The sequence below is a fragment of the Anthonomus grandis genome, chromosome 9, assembly GCF_022605725.1.
Source record: "Anthonomus grandis grandis chromosome 9, icAntGran1.3, whole genome shotgun sequence".
In the NCBI taxonomy this organism is placed as follows: Eukaryota; Metazoa; Arthropoda; class Insecta; order Coleoptera; family Curculionidae; genus Anthonomus; species Anthonomus grandis.
Window position 1 is genome coordinate 9,832,988 of NC_065554.1, and position 19,022 is coordinate 9,852,009.

At 36.1% G+C, this 19,022-nt stretch overlaps 1 protein-coding gene and 1 long non-coding RNA gene across 3 annotated transcripts in view; one reads left to right on the top strand and one right to left on the bottom strand.

Annotated features, from left to right (window-relative positions):
* The window catches only part of LOC126740640 (titin-like), a 141,774-nt gene that overhangs the window by 46,876 nt on the left and 75,876 nt on the right, over nucleotides 1–19,022 (bottom strand). For both annotated transcript variants that reach the window (XM_050446750.1, XM_050446749.1), the window contains exons 24-28: nucleotides 2,278–18,807; nucleotides 892–2,068; nucleotides 604–831; nucleotides 319–548; nucleotides 6–80 (exon numbers count right to left, since the gene is read on the bottom strand). In XM_050446750.1, the coding sequence (XP_050302707.1) occupies nucleotides 6–80; nucleotides 319–548; nucleotides 604–831; nucleotides 892–2,068; nucleotides 2,278–18,807 (18,240 nt within the window). The remainder of the gene's footprint in view (nucleotides 1–5; nucleotides 81–318; nucleotides 549–603; nucleotides 832–891; nucleotides 2,069–2,277; nucleotides 18,808–19,022) is intronic.
* LOC126740648 (uncharacterized) overlaps nucleotides 1–19,022 on the top strand; it is a 39,177-nt gene that overhangs the window by 4,745 nt on the left and 15,410 nt on the right. The gene's annotated exons all lie outside the window — the stretch shown is intronic.

The following is a 19,022-nucleotide window of genomic DNA, read 5'->3' on the forward strand; positions in this document are numbered from 1 at the left end:
TTTACCTTTCAAAGCCGATTGTAATTCTTCCATCTGTGTTACCCATTCGGGTTTACGATATAGTTTAGTTCCTACTATACCTAAAAAATTCAAACAAATATTAATTTTATATATTAAGGCATTTCAGAAAATTTTTATGATTAAAGACAATTGTTTAAAATGTAATTGTGTTTGAGTAGTAACATATATATATAGGAAAAGACAGATTAAGAGAAAATGCGCTTCTGAGGCAACTGATGGTTTGCTAAAATTTGCTGAAAATAATCATTTTTATAAAAATAAATTAAACAAAAATTATTAAAATGATTTTGAAATTACCTTCTATGCTCTCCACGAGTAAATTGGTTGAAGTGGTGGCAACACCCAAGGGATTTTTGGCTTCGTATACAATTTCTCCAACATCATCCGGATATGTTTCAGGAAGAGTTAATACAGAAGTACCATCTTCAAAATTCTCAATAATAAATTCGTTGGAGGGAAATATTTCTTCTCCTTGTTTAAGCCATTTACCTTCTGGCTTTGGCTTACCTTTAACCTTAACCTCCAACCTATAAGAATAATAGCATATGAATAAATTTTAAAATTTACTTATTTATCTCCTACCTAGAAACATGTCCATCCTTAGTCTCGATAACTTCCGGCAATTTTTTAATGATCCTGGGAGCAAAATCTTCTTCGTCAGATGTTATAGGACCTTCACTAATAGTTTTTTCGTCTAAAAGATCCTCCTCAGAACCGGTCAAATGTCCGAGTTCGGAATCTGGAACGTATTCATAAGGCTCGACAACAAGGGTTGCTTTACACACTGCTTCGCCGATCTTGTTAACAGCCCTTGAAAAAGATGCGAATGTCAGTTCATATCTAAATATTAAATAAATGTTTTAAACTGACCTGCAAGTATATTCGCCAGCATTTTCAGGAAACGCTTCGCTTATATCAAGGTTACAAATGCCCTCATTGTCTTGAGAAAGGATAATATCTTGGGTCTCACGAAGAGGTTTATTATTATGGTACCATTGAATTTTTGGGGTTGGTTTACCCACCACCACACATTCAAATGATACTTTTTCACCATCCATAACAATTGTTGGCAAAAGCGGTTTAATAAATCTAGGATAAACCAGCTCTTCCGGTTCTTCCCAAGTGGTCTCTTCTACTACATTTACGCTTGTAGTATGGGTTACTGATCCAGCAACATTTTCTGCCCTGCATGTTATTGGCCCATGATACATGGGCTTGCAATCACTAATTATTAAAGAAGATTTATTGTCTTTGGTAACTATTCTGGTTTCTGGACTGGATACTACAGGCTCATCTTTAATATACCACTGGAAGGTTGCTGTTGGATATGCTTCGACACTTGTTTCCAATATCACGACTTCTCCAGCTTCCACAATTTGGGGTTTGATAGGTTTGATCCATCGTGGAGCCCTAGCTTCAGTTACTTCTTCAGTAATTACAACAGTGCTACCAGATTTAGCTTCACCTTTAGTATTGGTGGCACGCACCTCGTACTTTCCAGCTTTTTGTTTTTTGAGAACGTGTTTTTTTATCACAAGTTTGCTAGTTTTATCGATTTGAATTATGTCGTATTTATCGTCAGAAGTAATTTCTTTACCATTTCGATACCATTTAATATCTGGCTTAGTTCCTTCAATAACAGCTTCAAGGACCACTTCCTCGGAAGGTTTGGCAGTAACCGATGTAATTGGTTTAATAATTTTCGGGGCTTCCAAAATAAGTGGCTGTTGGGACTCAGCAGGTTGGCAAATTACCAGATTTGCTCTGCAAATAGCTGTACCAAACTTATTTTCTGCTACAACTTTATAAATTTTTTCATTTTCAGAGGTTGGTTTTATTATTTCTAACGTTGTTTCACCAGTGTCAGGAGAATATTTTATTATTTCTTCCGGGGTATTTACTAGTTCTTTTTCCTCTTTAAACCATTTGACAAGCGGCATAGGTTGTCCAGTAACTACAGCCTTTAAAACGGCCTTGGATTTGTTATCTGTTATGGTTGGTTTTAGAGGTTTAATAAATTTAGGAGCGACGCCCTGTTCTTCTTTTTCTAAAAATTAAATAAAGGTATATTACAAAATAAATCAAAACATTATGAAACAGTTTAAAACCAGCCACAAAAATATATGAGTTATAGCGCAAAATTGTTTCTTCATATCAAACTGAAGAAAACAAGCAACATCAAATCAACCACTCAATATTAAAAGCACTTTGGAAGAGCAAATATTAACACTTTAAGGCAGCTTTTTTTTCGCTCACCTAGTATGACAATGTTTGCTGTAGAAGTAGCTGCACCGGCGGAGTTGGTAGCTTTACATGAATAAACTGCTGCATCTTGTGGTTCTGCCTTAGCGAATTCTAAAGTGACTACGTTTTCAGTTACGTTAAGAGTAACACGTTCGTTACCATAAAATATGGCCTCGTTTTTATACCAAGTTATTTCAGGGAAAGGAGTGCCCTCTACTTCACATACTAAAGTGGTTGGCTTTCCTTCTTCTACAGCGATCGGTTTCACACTCTTTGTGAATCTTGGAGCGACTGTTTTTGTTTTTACACGTCTAAGATTTTTTTGTATAGTCGAAGTTTGAACGGATGTTTCTTCGTGAATTATTGTTTTTTCTTTAAGATCTTCTTCTGGAACTTTTTCCGTAACTTCAGTTGTTCGTTTTTGAGTAATTATTTCCAGTTCAGGCAAAGGCTGTCCATCTTCAAAATGAATTGTTTTCGGTTTCTTTGGCTTGATCTTCTTTGATATAATTTGCACATCCATGTCTTTACGGAATTCAATTTCTTCTTTCTCTTCCTGCTGAGGTTCTTTAATAGGAAGTACTTCATCCTCCAATTTAGGTTTCGTTTTAAGGGTAATCTGGGTTTCAGATACTTCCGGCAAGGATGGACTCTTCTCGATCTCTTCTAGTTTAGTTAAGACTAGTTCTGGAGTTTCTTCTTCGGGTTTCTCACCTGGCTTAGGCTTTCTGCGCTTTTTAGTTATTTTTGTAATTACTTCTATTTTCTCTTGTAACTTAGGCTCTTTTGTTGGTAAATCTAGCTCGCCTTCAGGAGTTTTATCTGGAATAATAGTTGCAGAGTCTTGTTTAACATTTTCAGTATGAACAACAAATATCGCATCAACTGGTTTCTCCTTGGAAATAGGCTTAAGCTTAATGTCTTCCCTTTCTTCTTCTGGCAAAGGTTTTCTTTTACCTCGTGGCCAAGTTTTTTCCTGTAGTTCGGTTTCAGGTTTAACTTTAGGTTTGCGTCTCCATGACGGGGTTGTTTCTAAACTACGTTCTTCTTCCAGAATTTCAGTGGGTTTAAGTTCTATTAGAGAATCATCATCTGGTCTGCTATATTCCTTAATAGGCTGCGGTGTAGAGATAAACGAATCCTCTTTTATCTCTTTAATTTTTGCTTCATCTTCCGGTAGTAACATTTGTTCAGATTTTACCACAGATACTTCTTCTGTTTTTTTATCTCGTTTAACAGGTTTAAGTGTTGGTTTTTCTTCTAACTCTTCATGCTGAGGAATTTTTCCTTTTCCGATTTTTAAACCAGGCATTTCTTCAATTACCTGCGGTGACTTTGGTTTTTCTTGTTTCCTCCAAGGAGCAACTTGGGGTTTTTCTTCGCTTTTTGGTTTTATCTCTAGTTCAAATTTCTCGGCTATTTCTGGAATATACTCTTCAGCATCGGGAATTTCCGGAAGGTTAATTTCCTCTTTTTTCTTTTTCTTTAATTTTTTCTTTGGTTCAGTAACTATGGCTTGAATAAGGTCAGGTTTTTCAACCTTCTTTAACAAAACATGCTCTACTTCTTCAGGTGCTTCCACATTTTCAATTTCCCTGGCAGGCTTTAGTCTTACTAACTCTGGCAAATCGAATGATTTTTCTGCTGGTTTACTGGGTATTTCTAATTTCTTCACTGGTTTTAGTAACACAGTTTCTAATTCAGTTGAAGCAGGTTCTTCTATTTCTAGTTCAGATTTTTTACCCTTTCTTTGTTTTTTAATATCTTTTTTAATTATTTCCTCTGCCTCTTCTTCACTGGCAGATTCTTTTGGTCTTAGTTTAAGCTCTCCTTCTGGAGCTTTATCAGGAACAATAAAAGCGGTTTCTTGCTTGATATCCTCCAAGGTAACTTTAAATTCCGGTTCAGAAGGTGTTTCTTTCGAAATTGGCTTTAGTTTAATATCTTCCTGTTCTTCTTTAGGCAGAGGCTTTCTTTTACCCGTTGGCCAAGATTTCTCTTCTACTTCAGTCTCAGGCTTAACTTTTGGCTTACGTCTCCAAGGCGCTGTTTCATCAGGGGCATGCACTTCTTCTAAAACCACTTTTGGCGTAAGTTCTACAACATAATCTTCATCTGTTGTAGGATATTCATTAAATGATTTTGGTTTACTAACAAATGTACCTTCATCTAGTTCTGCTGGTTTCGTCTCACCTTCTCGCAGCTGAATTTGCTCAGTTTTAATCTTCGAATCTAATATTAGCTCTTTATCTCGTTTCACAGGCTTAAGGACAGGCTTCTCTACAAGTTCCTCATGCTGAGGCATTTTACCCTTTCCAATTTTTAGACCAAGTTTTTCCTCTACATCTTGTATTTGCTTAGGCTTCGGTTGTTTTCTCCAAGGAGCTGTCTCAGGTTTTTCTTCTGTTTTTGGTTTATCTTCTAAGTCGAATTTTTCTGCAATCTCTGGAATATATTCCTCTGCATCTGGTATTTCTGGAAGATCAATTTCTTCTTTTTTCTTTTTCTTTAATTTTTTCTTTGGTTCATGAACCGTGGCTTCTATTAACTCAGGTTTTTCAACATTCTTTAATATAACTTGTTCTAAACCTTCTGGTGTTGTTTCTTTTTCAATCTCCTTAACTGGTTTCAATTTGACCAATTCGGGAAGGGCAAAGCTTTGTTCTTCTGACTTCTTCACCACCTCTGGTCTCTGTACTGGTTTTAAAGATATTGTATCCAAAGTTATTGGTTCCTCAATTTTTCCTGTTACATGTACTGATTTCATTTTCTTTGGTTTTTGGTCATCTTTGTCAATTTTGTAAACAATCGTGTCTTCCACTTCAGTCACCGTTTCCGTTATCACTGATACAGATACCTCTGGTCTCTTACCTTCCTCTTCCACTGTAACTATTTCTGTTATTTCTTCTTGATCACCTTCTTTCTTTTTTAGTTTCCTCTTTTTAATTGTTTTTCTCTTAGGTTTACCGTCCTCCATAACTGTAGTATGCTCAATTTCTTCTGGAAGCTCTTCAACTAGTGATTTAGGTTTCTCCTGTTCTGACGTAACTGATTCTGAAACAGTTACAAAAACTTCCGGTTTCTTATTATCTTCCTCTATACTAACGATTTCTGTAGTTTCCTCTCTATCACCCTTTTGTTTTTTAATCTTGCGTTTTTTGACAATTTTCTTTTTTGGTATTCCTTCATCCATAACAATTGTTTCTTCTATCTCGAGAGGCATTTCTTGAACTATATACTCCGGTTGCTCTAGATACTTTTCAATGTTTTCGATTTCCTCTACAAACAAAGCTGTTTGCGGTTGATCACCCTCAGTTTCTTCCGTAACTATGTGCGTAACTTCCTTTTTGTCACCATCCTGTTTGACTATTTTTCTTGTTTTAGTGACTTTCTTCTTAGGCTTTCCATCATCAATTACTATTGTTTCTTGTATGTGTTCAGGAACTTCTATTACAAAATATGTTGGAGCATCATTATCTGCTAAAATATGTTCTTTCTCAGTTACCAAGACTTCTGGTGACTTGTCATCTTCCTGGATTGTTACTATTTCAGTTCTGAGTTCTTTATCACCATTTCTTTTTTTAATAATGCGCTTTTGTTCAGTTTTCTTTTTGGTTTTTCCCGTTTCATCCACTACTGTTGTTTCCTTGATTTCAACTGGTAACTCTTCCACTTTAAATTCGACAGCTTCATCAGGTTTTTGCTTTTTTAAACTTTCTTCTTTCTCTTTCTTTCGCTTAGCTTTTAGGATTTCAATATATTTTGCAATTTCTTCATTAACTTGGTGCTCTGGAAGGTCTCTGGACAATCGCATTTTTATTAACTCTATTTCTAGTAAATCTAGAATTTCTTCTGGTTCAGTCTCTTTGCTTTCTTCTATTAAAGGAACAAATAGATAACCTTCCGAAGTTACCATGGTTTCTTCTGGTTTTTCTTCTTTTTTAGGTTTTTTCTGTTTTGGTTTCTTTTTCGGTTGAAGGTTTTCATCAATATCACTAATTATTGTAACGGAAGTTTGTGGCAATTTTCCAACTTCTTCCAATGAAACAATTTTGATAATTTCATCTTTGTTCCCTTCGGTTTTTTTAATAACTCTTCTTTTAACAAGTTGTTTTTTAGTTATACCATGTTCAGTAACCGATTTTTCTTCAATTTCTTCAGGAAGTTCTTCTATTGTGATAGTAGAAGGCTCCAAAGGTGTTGTTTCCTCAAAAACTGTTACAAAACTTTCTGGCTTTTTACCTTCTTCTTCAATTGTTACTATTTCGGTGATCTCATCTTTATCTTTCTTACGCTTTTTCAAAGTTCTTTTCTTTTTAAGCACCTTCTTTGGTATGCCTTGCTCAATAATAACTGTTTCATTAATTTCTGTTGGTAGTTCCTCAATAAGTACTTGTTCTTGTTCAAGAGATTTTTCAATGGGAGCAGTTACTTCTTTAACTGTTACTGTTGTTTCAGCAGGACTGCCATCTTTCTCAGTGGTAACAATTTCAGTAACTTCCTGCCTATTTCCTTTCTGTGTCTTAATTACTCGCCTTTTTTCTACTTTCTTATGTCTCTGGCCTTTTTCAATTATAGAAGACTCCAGAATTTGCTCGGGTAATTCGTGTACAATAAATATGGGTTCTTCTGCAATAGCTGGTACTTCATTTGTAACAATCGTAGTTTGAGGAATCTTACCTTCCTCTTCAATTGTTATAATTTCAGTTGTTTCTTCCCTATCGTCTACCTTTTTCTTTATTACTCGTTTCTTTTGCTTTTTTGTTTTTGGTACACCTTCTTTTATTATAGTGGTTTCATAAATTTCCATTGGTAATTCTTCTATGACGACTGTACGTTCTTCTTCTACAGGTTGATCCTGCTTTATTGGTTTTAGATGTACATGCTCTAACTTTTCACTGACTTGGGTCTTTGTTACTTTTTTAGGTCGCTTTAACTTTACTTGTTCTGTCCAAGGTAAAATATCCTTTTGCCGTTCCTGCTCCTCAATAGTAATCGCAGTTTCTGGTTTCTTTCCTTCAACTTCTACAGTAAGAATTTCCATTGTTTCTTCTTTATCTCCTTTTTTCTTCCTAATGGTGCGCTTTTTAGTAACTTGCTTTTTAGTGACACCTTGGTCTACAATAGTTGCTTCTTCGACTTGTTCTGGTAATTCTTCAATTATAGGAATTTCTTGTATTTCTTTTTCTAGCGGCAAGGGTTCTTCAAATACAACTATCGAAGTTTGTGGTGCCTTGCCAGTCTCCTCAACAGTCATTATTTCAGTGGTAAATTCTTTTCCGTCGTGCTTTTTCTTCAACGTTCTCTTTTTAATAGTTTTTTTCTTCTCCACTCCTTTATCTACCAGAACAGTTTCTTGAATCTGAACGGGTAATTCCTCAACTACATACTTTTCTTCTTCTTCTGTTGGAGTTTCTACGGAAACCTCGAACTCTCGAACTATCATGATAGTTTCCGGCTTTTTGCCTTCAACATCTATGCATGAAATTTCAGCAATCTCAACTTTATCACCTTTCTGAGTCTTAATAACTCGTTTTTTCTCAATTTTCTTTTTCCTTACACCTTCCTCGACAATAGTTGACTCAAAGACTTGCTCAGGCAATTCTTTAACAACAAATATAGGCTGTTCGGAAGGAGTAGTCTCTTCTTTCACCGTTACAGTGGTTTGGGGAGCTTTTCCTTCTTCCATAAAAGCGATAATTTCTGTCGTTTCCTCTTTGCTACCCTTCTTTTTCTTAATAATCCTCTTTTCCACTTTTCTCTTCTTGGGAACCCCTTTTTCTATGATAGTAGTCTCACAAACTTCCATTGGTAGTTCTTCAATGGTCACAATGTCTTCCTCTTCAGATGGAACTCGCTTTATTGGCTTAAGCTTAAAGTCGTCTAGTTTCTCAACTTGTGCCTTAGTTACTTTTTGAGTTGGCTTTAATTTTATTTGCTCACCCCAGGGTGAAATTTCTTTAGGACCTTCTTTTTCCTCAACAGTAACGGCTGTCTGTGGTTCCCTCCCTTCTACTTCAACTGTACAAATTTCTGTATTTTCTTCTTTGTCTCCTTTCTTTTTCTTAATCACACGTCTTTTTATGACTTGCTTTTTAATAACACCATGATCTACAATAGTACTTTCTTCTACTTTCTCTGGAAGCTCTTCAATTATCAAAACATCTTTAACATCTTGTTCTGCGGGTAAATCTTCTTCAAAAATGACTACCGATGTTTGTGGTTCCTTGCCAGTCTCTTCAAGAGTTACGATCTCAGTAGTAACTTCTTTACCGTCCTGTTTCTTCTTTAAAGTTCGCTTTTTCACAACCTTTTTCTTTTGTACTCCCCTATCGACTGTAACAGTTTCTTGAATCTCTATAGGTAATTCTTCTACTAAAAATTCTTCTTCTTTTGTTGCAATTTCCTTAGGAGCCTCTATCTCTTGAATTGTCATAACAGTCTCAGGCTTTTTGCCTTCAATTTCAGTGGTTAAAATTTCAGTGATCTCAACTTTATTACCTTTTTGTGTCTTAATGACTCGTCTTTTATCAGTTTTCTTCTTACTTACACCTCTTTCGACAATAGTAGACTCGAAGACTTCCTCAGGTAGTTCTCTAACTACAAATATTGGCTGGTCGGTGGGAGCAGTTTCTTCTCTGACAACTACAGTAGTTTCAGGAGCTTTTCCTTCTTCAGTGACATCCAAAATTTCTGTCGTTTCTTCTTTGTCACCTTTCTTTTTCTTAATTACTCTTTTTTCGACTTTTGTTTTTTTAGGAACACCTTTTTCAATTATCGTAGTTTCGTAAACCTCTTTTGGTAGTTCTTCAATCGTAACGATACCTTCTTCTTCAAGAGGTTTCACGCGCTTTATTGGCTTCAATTGAATGGTTTCTATTTTTTCTACTTCTTGAGGCTTCGTTACTTTTTTAGTCGGTTTTAATGAGACTTGTTTAGTCCATGGCACATCTTCTTTTGGAAGCTCTTTCTCTTCAACAGAAACGGCAGTCTGTGGTGCCTGGCCTTCTACTTCAACTGAGAGAATTTGTGTAGTTTCTTCTTTTCCTCCTTTCATTTTCTTAATTGTTCGTCTTTTCGTGATTTGCTTCTTAATAACACCATGATCAATAACACTACTTTCTTCTACTTGCTCTGGTAGTTCTTCAATTGTTAAAGGTTCTTTAACTTCTCCTTCCTCTGGTATGAGTTCTTCAGAAGTAACTACTGTTGTTTGGGGTTCTTTGCCAGTTTCCTCAAGGGTTACGATCTCAGTAGTAATTTCTTTACCATCCTGTTTTTTCTTTAAGGTTCGCTTTTTCAGTACCTGTTTCCTTTCTACTCCCCTATCAACTATAACTGTTTCTTGAATCTGGATAGGTAGTTCTTCAACTACAAATTCTTGTTGTTCTGCTGTAATTTCTTTAGGTGCCTCTACCTCTTGAACTGTCATAACAGTCTCAGGCTTTTTGCCTTCAATTTCACTGGTTAAAATTTCGGTTATTTCAACTTTATTGCCTTTTTGAGTCTTAATGACTCTTCTTTTATCAGTTTTCTTCTTACTTACACCTCTTTCGACAATAGTAGACTCGAAAACTTCCTCAGGTAGTTCTCTAACTACAAATATTGGCTGGTCGGAGGGAGCAGTTTCTTCTCTGACAACTACAGTAGTTTCAGGAGCTTTTCCTTCTTCAGTGACAGCCAAAATTTCTGTTGTTTCTTCTTTGTCGCCTTTCTTTTTCTTAATAACTCTTTTTTCGACTTTTGTTTTTTTAGGAACACCTTTTTTAATTGTCGTAGTTTCGTAAACCTCTTTTGGTAGTTCTTCAATCGTAACGATACCTTCTTCTTCAAGAGGTTTCACGCGCTTTATTGGCTTTAATTGAATTGTTTCTATTTTGTCTACTTCTTGAGGCTTAGTTACTTTTTTAGTCGGTTTTAATGAGACTTGTTTAGTCCACGGCACATCTTCTTTTGGAAGCTCTTTCTCTTTAACAGAAACGGCAGTCTGTGGTGCCTGGCCTTCTACTTCAACTGAGAGAACTTGTGTAGTTTCTTCTTTGCCTCCTTTCATTTTCTTAATTGTTCGTCTTTTCGTGATTTGCTTCTTAATAACACCATGATCAATAACACTAGTTTCTTCTACTTGCTCTGGTAGTTCTTCAATTGTTAAAAGTTCTTTAACTTCTCCTTCCTCTGGTATGAGTTCTTCAGAAGTAACTACTGTTGTTTGGGGTTCTTTGCCAGTTTCCGCAAGGGTAACGATCTCAGTAGTAATTTCTTTACCATCCTGTTTTTTCTTTAAGGTTCGCTTTTTCATCACCTTTTTCTTTTCTACTCCTCTATCGACTATAACTGTTTCTTGAATCTGGATAGGTAGTTCTTCTACCACAAATTCTTGTTGTTCTGTTGGAAATTCTTTAGGCGCCTCTATCTCTTGAACTGTCATAACAGTCTCGGGCTTTTTGCCTTCAATTTCAGTGGTTACAATTTCAGTAACCTCAACTTTATTGCCTTTTTGAGTCTTAAAGACACGTCTTTTATCGATTTTCTTTTTGCTTACACCTCTTTCTACAATAGTAGACTCGAAGACTTCTTCGGGTAGTTCTCTAACTACAAATATTGGCTGGTCGGAGGGGGCAGTTTCTTCTGTGACAACTACAGTTGTTTCAGGAGCTTTTCCTTCTTCAGTGATAGCTAAAATCTCTGTTGTTTCTTCTCTGTCATCCTTCTTTTTCTTGATGATTCTTTTCTCCATTTTCTTCTTTTTAGGAACGCCTTTTTCAATTATGGTGGTTTCACAAACCTCTTTCGGTAGTTCCTCGATAGTAGCGATACCTTCATCACCAGAAGACTCAACGCGCTTTGTTGGCCTGAGCTGAATTTCCTCTAATTTTTCTACTTCTTGAGGTTTAGCTATTTTTTGGATTGGTTTTAACTTAACTTGTTCAGTCCAAGGCAAATCTGTTTTTGGAGCTTCTTTTTCTTTAACGATAACGGCCATTTGAGGTTCCCTGCCCTCTATTTCAACTGTCAGAATTTCGGTAGTTTCTTCTTTATCTCCCTTCTTTTTCTTAATCACTCGCTTTTTCGTGACTTGCTTTTTAGTAACCCCATGATCAACAATAGTAGATTCTTCTACTTGTTCTGGTAGCTCTTCAATAAGTGAAGATTCTTTAACTTTCGCTTCCACAGGTAAAATTTTTTCGGAAATAACTATTGACGTTTGGGGTTTTTTGCCAGTCTCCTCTAAAGTTACGATTTCAGTAGTAACTTCTTTGCCATCCTGTTTTTTCTTTAATGTTCGCTTTTTCACGATTTTGTTCTTTTGCACTCCTTTACTCACTGTAACAGTTTCTTGAATCTGAATAGGTAGCTCTTCTACCACAAACTCCTCTTCTTCTGTTGGTATTTCTGTAGGAACCTCAATTTCTTGAACTGTCATTATAGTCTCCGGCTCTTTGCCTTCAATTTCAGAAGTTAAAATTTCAGCAATCTCAACTCTATCACCTTTTTGAGTTTTAATGATGCGCTTTTTATCGATCTTCTTTTTTCTGGTGCCTTTTTCAATAATAGTAGACTCAAAGACTTGTTCCGGTAGTTCTCTAACTATAAATATTGGTTGCTCGGTGGCAGCAGTTTCTTCTCTTACCACTACAGTAGTTTCAGGAGCTTTTCCTTCTTCAGTGATATCCAAAATTTCTGTTGTTTCTTCCCTGTCACCTTTCTTTTTCTTAATAACTCTTTTTTCCGTTTTTCTTTTTCTTGGAATGCCTTCTTCAATTATGGTGGTTTCGCAGACTTCTTTTGGTAGTTCCTCAATTCTAACAATACCTTCTTCAACTAAAGGTTTAATGTGCTTTATTGGCTTAAGCTGAATATCCTCTAGTTTTTCTAGTTCTTTAGGTTTAGTCATTTTTTTAGTTGGTTTTAACTTTACTTGTTCAGTCCAAGGCAAATCTTCTTTTGGAGCTTCTTTTTCTTCAACACTAACGGCAGTCTGAGGTTCCTTACCCTCTACTTCAACTGTGAGAATTTCAGTAATTTCCTCTTTTCCTTCTTTCTTTTTCTTAATTACTCGTTTTTTCGTAACTTGCTTTTTAATAACGCCATGATCAACAATAGTAGTTTCTACTACTTGCTCTGGTAGCTCTTCAATTCTTAAAGGTTCTTTAAGTTTTTCTTCCACTGGTAAAATTTCTTCGGATATAAATATTGATGTCTGGGGTTCTTTGCCGGTCTCTTCTAAAGTTACGATTTCAGTAGTAACTTCTTTGCCATCCTGTATTTTCTTTAATGTCCGCTTTTTCACTAGTTTTTTCTTTTGCACTTTTCCGTCTACTATAACAGTTTCTTGAATCTGAATAGGTAGTTCTTCTACCGTGAATTTCTCTTCCTCGGTTGAGATTTCCTTAGGAGCTTTTATTTCTTTAACTGTCATTACAGTCTCAGGTTTTTTACCTTCAATTTCAGTGGTTAATATTTCTGCAACCTCAACTCTATCATCTTTTTGTGTTTTAATGATGCGCTTCTTATCGGTCTTCCTTTTTCTAATACCTTTTTCGATAATAGTAGACTCGAAAACTTGTTCAGGTAGTTCTTTAACGATAAATATTGGTTGTTCGGGGGAAACAGTTTCTTCTTTGACAATTACAGACGTTTCAGGACTTTTTCCTTCTTCTTTAACAGCCAAAATTTCAGTTGTTTCTTCTTTGTCATTCTTCTTTTTCTTGATAATTCTTTTTTCCACTCTTTTCTTTTTAGGAACACCTTTTTCAATTATGGTTATATCGTAAATTTCCATCGGCAGCTCTTCAACAGTAACTTTGCTTTCCTCTTTAATAGATTGAACCCTCTTTACCGGTTTCAGCTGAATGTCTTCTAGTTTCTCTACTGCTTGGGCTTTGGTTACTTTTTTAGTTGGTTGTAATTTTACTTGTTCAGTCCAGGGTAATACTTCTTTTGGACCTTCTGTTTTCTCAATAGTAACGGCGGTTTGCGGTTCTTTGCCATCTACTTCAACTGTAAGGATTTCTGTTGTTTCTTCTTTCTCTCCTTTCTTCTTCTTAATCACACGTCTCTTGGTAACTTGTTTTTTAGTTACACCATGATCTACGATCGTGCATTCCTCCACTTGCTCTGGCAGCTCTTTAATTGTTAAAGGTTCGATCACCTCTTCTTCTACAGGCAACTCTTTTTCAAAAACAATTACCGATGTTTGTGGTTTTCTACCACTTACGTCTAGAGTAACAATTTCAGTAGTTACTTCCTTGCCATCATGTTGTTTCTTTAAGGTCCGCTTTTTCAATACTTGTCTCTTTTGCACTCCTCGGTCTACTATAATGGTTTCCTGGATCTGAACCGGAAGTTCCTCTACTAAAATTCCTTCCTCTGTAGAGACGTCACTAGGAGCTTCACTCTCTTGAACTGTTACGACACTTTCAGGCTTTTTGCCTTCAATTTCAATTGTTGAAATTACGGTAACCTCGACTTGATCACCTTTTTGAGTTTTAATTACGCGTTTTTTCTCAGTCTTCTTTTTCTTGACACCTTTTTCAACAATAGTTGATTCAAAGATTTGTTCAGGAAGTTCTTTTACAACAAATATAGGCTGTTCAGTTAAAGCAGCTTCTTCTTTGACCGTTACAATTGTTTGAGGAGCTTTTCCGTCTTCATGGACGGCTAAAATTTCAGTTGTTTCTTCTCTGTGACCCTTCTTTTTCTTAATAATTCTCTTCTCCACTGTTTTCTTTCTTGGAATACCTTTTTCAATTATGGTAGTCTCGCAAACTTCCGTTGGTAGTTCTTCAATGGTTACTATGCCTTCTTCTTCAATTAGAGGAACTCGCTTCACTGGTTTGAGCTGAATGTTTTCTAGTTTTTCTATCTCGTGTGGTTTAGTTACTTTTTTCGCAGGTTTTAACTTTATTTGTTCAGTCCAAGGTAAAGCTTCTTTCGGAGTTTCTTTTTTCTCAACAGTAACTAGAGTCTGAGGTTCTTTGCCCTCTATTTCAACTGTAACTATTTTCGTTGTTTCTTCTTTTTCTCCAATTTTTTTCTTAATTGTGCGTTTTTTTGTGACCTGTTTTTTAGTCACACCATGATCCACAATAGTAGTTTCCTCTAGTTGCTCCGGTAACTCTTCAATTATTAAAGGTTTTTGAACTTCTGTCATAGGTGATGATTCTTCAAATTCCACTACCGATATCTGAGGTTTTTTACCAGTCTCCTCAGTAGTTACGATTTCTGTTGTAACTTCCTTGCCATCATGTTTTTTCTTTAAAACTCGCTTTTTCACTAATTTCTTCTTTTCCACTCCTTTGTCCACTATCACAGTTTCTTGAATCTGAATAGGTAATTCTTCTACTATATATTCGTCCTCTTCCATTGGAGTTTCTTTAGGACCTTCAATTTCTTGAATTTTCATGACAGTCTCAGGTTCTTTACCCTCAAGTTCAGTGGTTAAAAGTTCAGCAACTTCAACTTTATTACCTTTTTGAGTTTTAATAATACGTTTCTTCTCAACCTTCTTTCTCTTAACACCTTTTTCAACCACGGTTGATTCAGAGACTTGCTCTGGTAGCTGTTTAACTACAAATATAGGATATTCGGTAGGCGCAAATTTTTCGTTCACTACTACCGTAGTTTCAGGAACTTTTCCTTCTTCTGTAACAGTATAAATTTTGGTTGTTTCTTCTATTTGACCACGTTTCTTTTTGATTATTCTTTTTTCAACCTTCGTTTGTTTAGCCTTTCCTTTCTCAATTATGGTAGTTTCATAAATTTCCATAGGTAACTCAGTAATACTTACAGTCTGATCTTTGTCTAGAGGTTTTTCTTTTCTTACAGGCCTTAGCTGTACATCCTCAGGTTTTTCAATATCTTGTGGCTTGCTAGTTTTTCTTACCGGCTTAAGCTTCACTTGTTCTGTCCAAGGTAAATCTTCTTTTTTCTCATGAACTGGTTTTTCTTCTACGATAACTGCAGTTTTCGGTTCTTTCCCTTCTACATCAACTGTTACAATTTGTGTTACTTCTTCTTTGTCTCCTCTCTTTTTCTTAATTACACGTTTTCGTGTGATTTGCCTCTTAGTTACACCTTCTTCTGTAACAACAGATTCTTTAACTTCTTCTGGCATTATATCAATTGAAGAGCATTCTTCTTCTACTGGTAATTGTTCATAAACAACTACTGATAGATCTGGTTTTTTGCCGGACTCCTCCATTTTAACTATTTCAGTAATTACGCTCTTATCATCTTCCTTCTTTCTAAATGTTCGTTTTGTTACAATGGCCTTCTTTTTTAATCCTCTGTCAATGGTTACTGTTTCTTGTATTTGAATTGGTAATTCTTCCACTACATAACCTTCCTCCACTCCCACTTCTTCCTTAGGAGCATCAATTTCAGTTATGTCGACGGTAGTCTCCGCTTTTTTGCCATCTAATTTGGCAACTTTTATTTCAGCAATTTCCACCTTGTCGCCTTTGTGGGTTCTAATACTGCGCTTGTGCTCGATTTTCTTCTTTTTAATTCCTTTATCAGTAACGACTGTTTCAGACACTTGTAGAGGTAACTCTTTAACTTCATATATCGGTTGCTCCTCAGGAACAGTATCTTCTTGAATGACCACAGTAGTATAAGGTGCTTTATCTTCCTCTTTTACTGATAATATTTCGGTGGTCTCCTCACGGGGTCCCTGTTTCTTTTTAATTGTCCTTTTTTCTATGATGGTCTTTTTGGCAATCCCTTGATCATATACTGTAACTTCTCGTATTTCTGTCGGTAGTTCCTTAATTTTGATATTGTCGTGAGGCTTTAGTGGTCTAAGTTGCACCTCTTCTAATTTTTCACTTGTTTGAGGTTTACCAACAATCTTAGCAGGTTTTAATTGAACCTGTTCCTTTATCCAAGGAATAGGTTCAGGTTTTTGAATACTAGGAATACCTGTGTCTTCAATAACAGTAAATTGCACTGGTTTACCTTCAATTTCATTCATTAAAATTTGAATTGTTTCTACCTTATCTCCTAGTTTCTTTTTAAAGACACGTTTTCTCTTCACTTGTCTTTTTCTAGTGCCCTCTTCTATTATAGAGCTTTCTTGAACAACCTCTGGTAGTTCTTCTAATAACACGGATGTCACTTCTTGAGTGCTATCAATTTCATCATATACTATAGCTGATACTTCCGGTTTTTTTCCATCCTCTTCAATTGTTACAATTTCAGTAATTTGCTCCTTGCCATCTTTTCTTTTCCTCAGGGTCCGCTTTTTCTTTATTTTCTTTACCGTAGCACCCTTTTCAATAATTACAGTTTCACATATTTCAATTGGCAATTCCTCGACAACATATTCTTCAGTATTTTCTGGTATAGGTGATTCAGTCTCGTGTGTAACGACAGATATTTTTGGTAATTTTCCTTCCACCTCAGCTGTTAGAATTTCAGTAATTTGATTCTTCGTACCCATTTGGGTTCTTATAACTCGTTTTCTTTCAATTTTCTTTTTTGGTTTTCCTCCTTCGAATACTGATGTTTCTCTAATTTGGTCAGGCAATTGTTTGACAATGTAAATTGGGCTTTGCGAAGGTGTTGGATTTTCTGTAATAGTAACAGATGTTTGAGGGGCTTTGCCTTCCTCCTCAATCGTAACAATTTCAGTAGTTTCTTCCTTTTCGCCATCATGCTTTTTAATGATACGTTTTTTAATTTTACTTTTTATAGGGATGTTATCTTTAATTACAGTAATCTCCGTAATTTCAGTAGGAAGTTCGCCAATAAAACATTTGACCGGCTTTAATTCTTTAATTGGTCTTATTTCTTCTAAGGGTTTTACACCACGCCTCCATGGTTTAGCTTCAGGTTCCTTTGGTGTTGTTCCTTCTGTAGATGACGGTTTAACCGGTAAAATCTCTGTATCATCAGTAATACGCTGTGTAGGTTCTAAAGTAGGTTGTTCTGCCTTTAGACCTCGTCTCCAGGGTCTTGTTTCTAAATCTTTTATTGAACTTTCTGTAGAAGCACTTTGAATGTTAAGATGTTGTGTATCTTCAATTTGTTTCGTAGATAGTATTGAGGTAGCCTCTTCATCCGATTTCTTGTCATGTCTCCATAATTTAGTTTGAATATCTTCTGTTACTTGTTTAGTAGAAGTTTTTTGAATTTCATTGTCTTCAATATGGTGTGTGATACCTTCTAATGCTGTTTTGGAACCGCGTCTCCATGTTTTACTTTCCACTTTTTGTGTTATTTTCTCTATAGAAGAGCGACGAATATCAAGGAGTTTTTTATCTTCGACCTGCTGGACTTGTTCAGTTTTCTTTCCCCTCTGCCAAGATTTGGTTTGCAACTGTTCTTCTTTCAGTTCTATTGCCTGTTCTGTGAATTTTAACAAAGTTTGGTCTTGAATATCCTGTACCAAAGTCTTACTGGTAATGTCTTTAGAAAGTGGTTTCTGTTGTTGAACAGTCGGTTTTGAGGCTATTTCTTCTTGTACCCAAGGAATTGGCTGTTGAAGCGGAGTCGATTTAGTGTGACCAAGTTTTGCTGGTTTAAGTTGAATGTCCTCCAACATTTCTTTAGGTACGGCCTTTTTTTCAGGTACTGTCGGTTTAAGAATAATTTCTTCTTCTACCCAAGGAATCGGCGCGCCCTCAGACTTAAGAGGCGTCATGGTGGTATGATCAAGTTGAACTGGTTTAAGTTGCACATCTTCCAGAACTTCTTTAAGAATTGGTTTCTTTTCAGTAATAGTTCGTTTAAGAGCAATTTCTTCTTCTGTCCAAGGGATTGGTTCGCCTTCAGCTCTAAGTGGTACCATTTTATTTTCATCAAGTTCAACTGGTTTAAGATGAACTTCTTCTAAAACTGCCTTTGGTATTTCTTTCTTTTCTTGAGGAGTAGGTTTTAAATCGATATCTTCTTCTGTCCAGGGTACTGGTTCGCCAGGTTGGCGAGCTTGTTCTAGCTTAGCTTGCTTTAATGCTTGAATGTCCTCCAAGGTGACTGGCTTAAGAACAACTTCCTCCAGTTTTTCTTTAGGGATTTCTTTGCTTTTGGCAATGTGTTCTTTAGGTGCAGGTTTAAGTGCTATTTTTTCTTCGGTCCAAGGAACTATCTTGGCTTGTTGTGGTTGGGGGCTTTTAATTTTTTGAACCGCATGTTGCGGCTTTGAAATAACAGATTCGATATCAATTTCGACGGACGTCTGCTTAATCAAACTCGGCCCGAGTCTAGGTTTTCTCCAACTTTTAGGTTGCGCGTCTTGTTGAAACTGAAGCTTTTCAGTTTCGTCGATTTTCAAAAGAGCCAAATCTTCGACTTTACTAATTTTTTCGTGACGTGAGATTTTCTTAACCGATCGCTGTTTTCGCCAATCTAATGTTTCATCGCCCACAGGCAATAACGCACCGTCTACCGGTTGCCCGGATCGTGATCCGGGTACTAAAGAAACGCTACTTTTACCAACTCCGCCTTTTACCAAACTATCCTGTTGCTTGGTATCAATTATAGTTGACTCTTGGGACGTCACGCCTAGTTTAGACGATTGACGAAACGTCCCTGGCCGCCCTGAAAGTATTGCTTTATGTCAAACACCTTGGTACTTACACCGATGTGTTTCATCTGAATAAATTAAAATTTTACCGATCGTATTACCATTTTTCATTAACGATTGTTTACTTCTTTGCATGCACGCATTTTAAAATATATGCCTAATAAATAGATGTTGATTTTAGAAATAATCAAAGTATACTAATCTACTTAAATGCTGTTGACATCTCTAT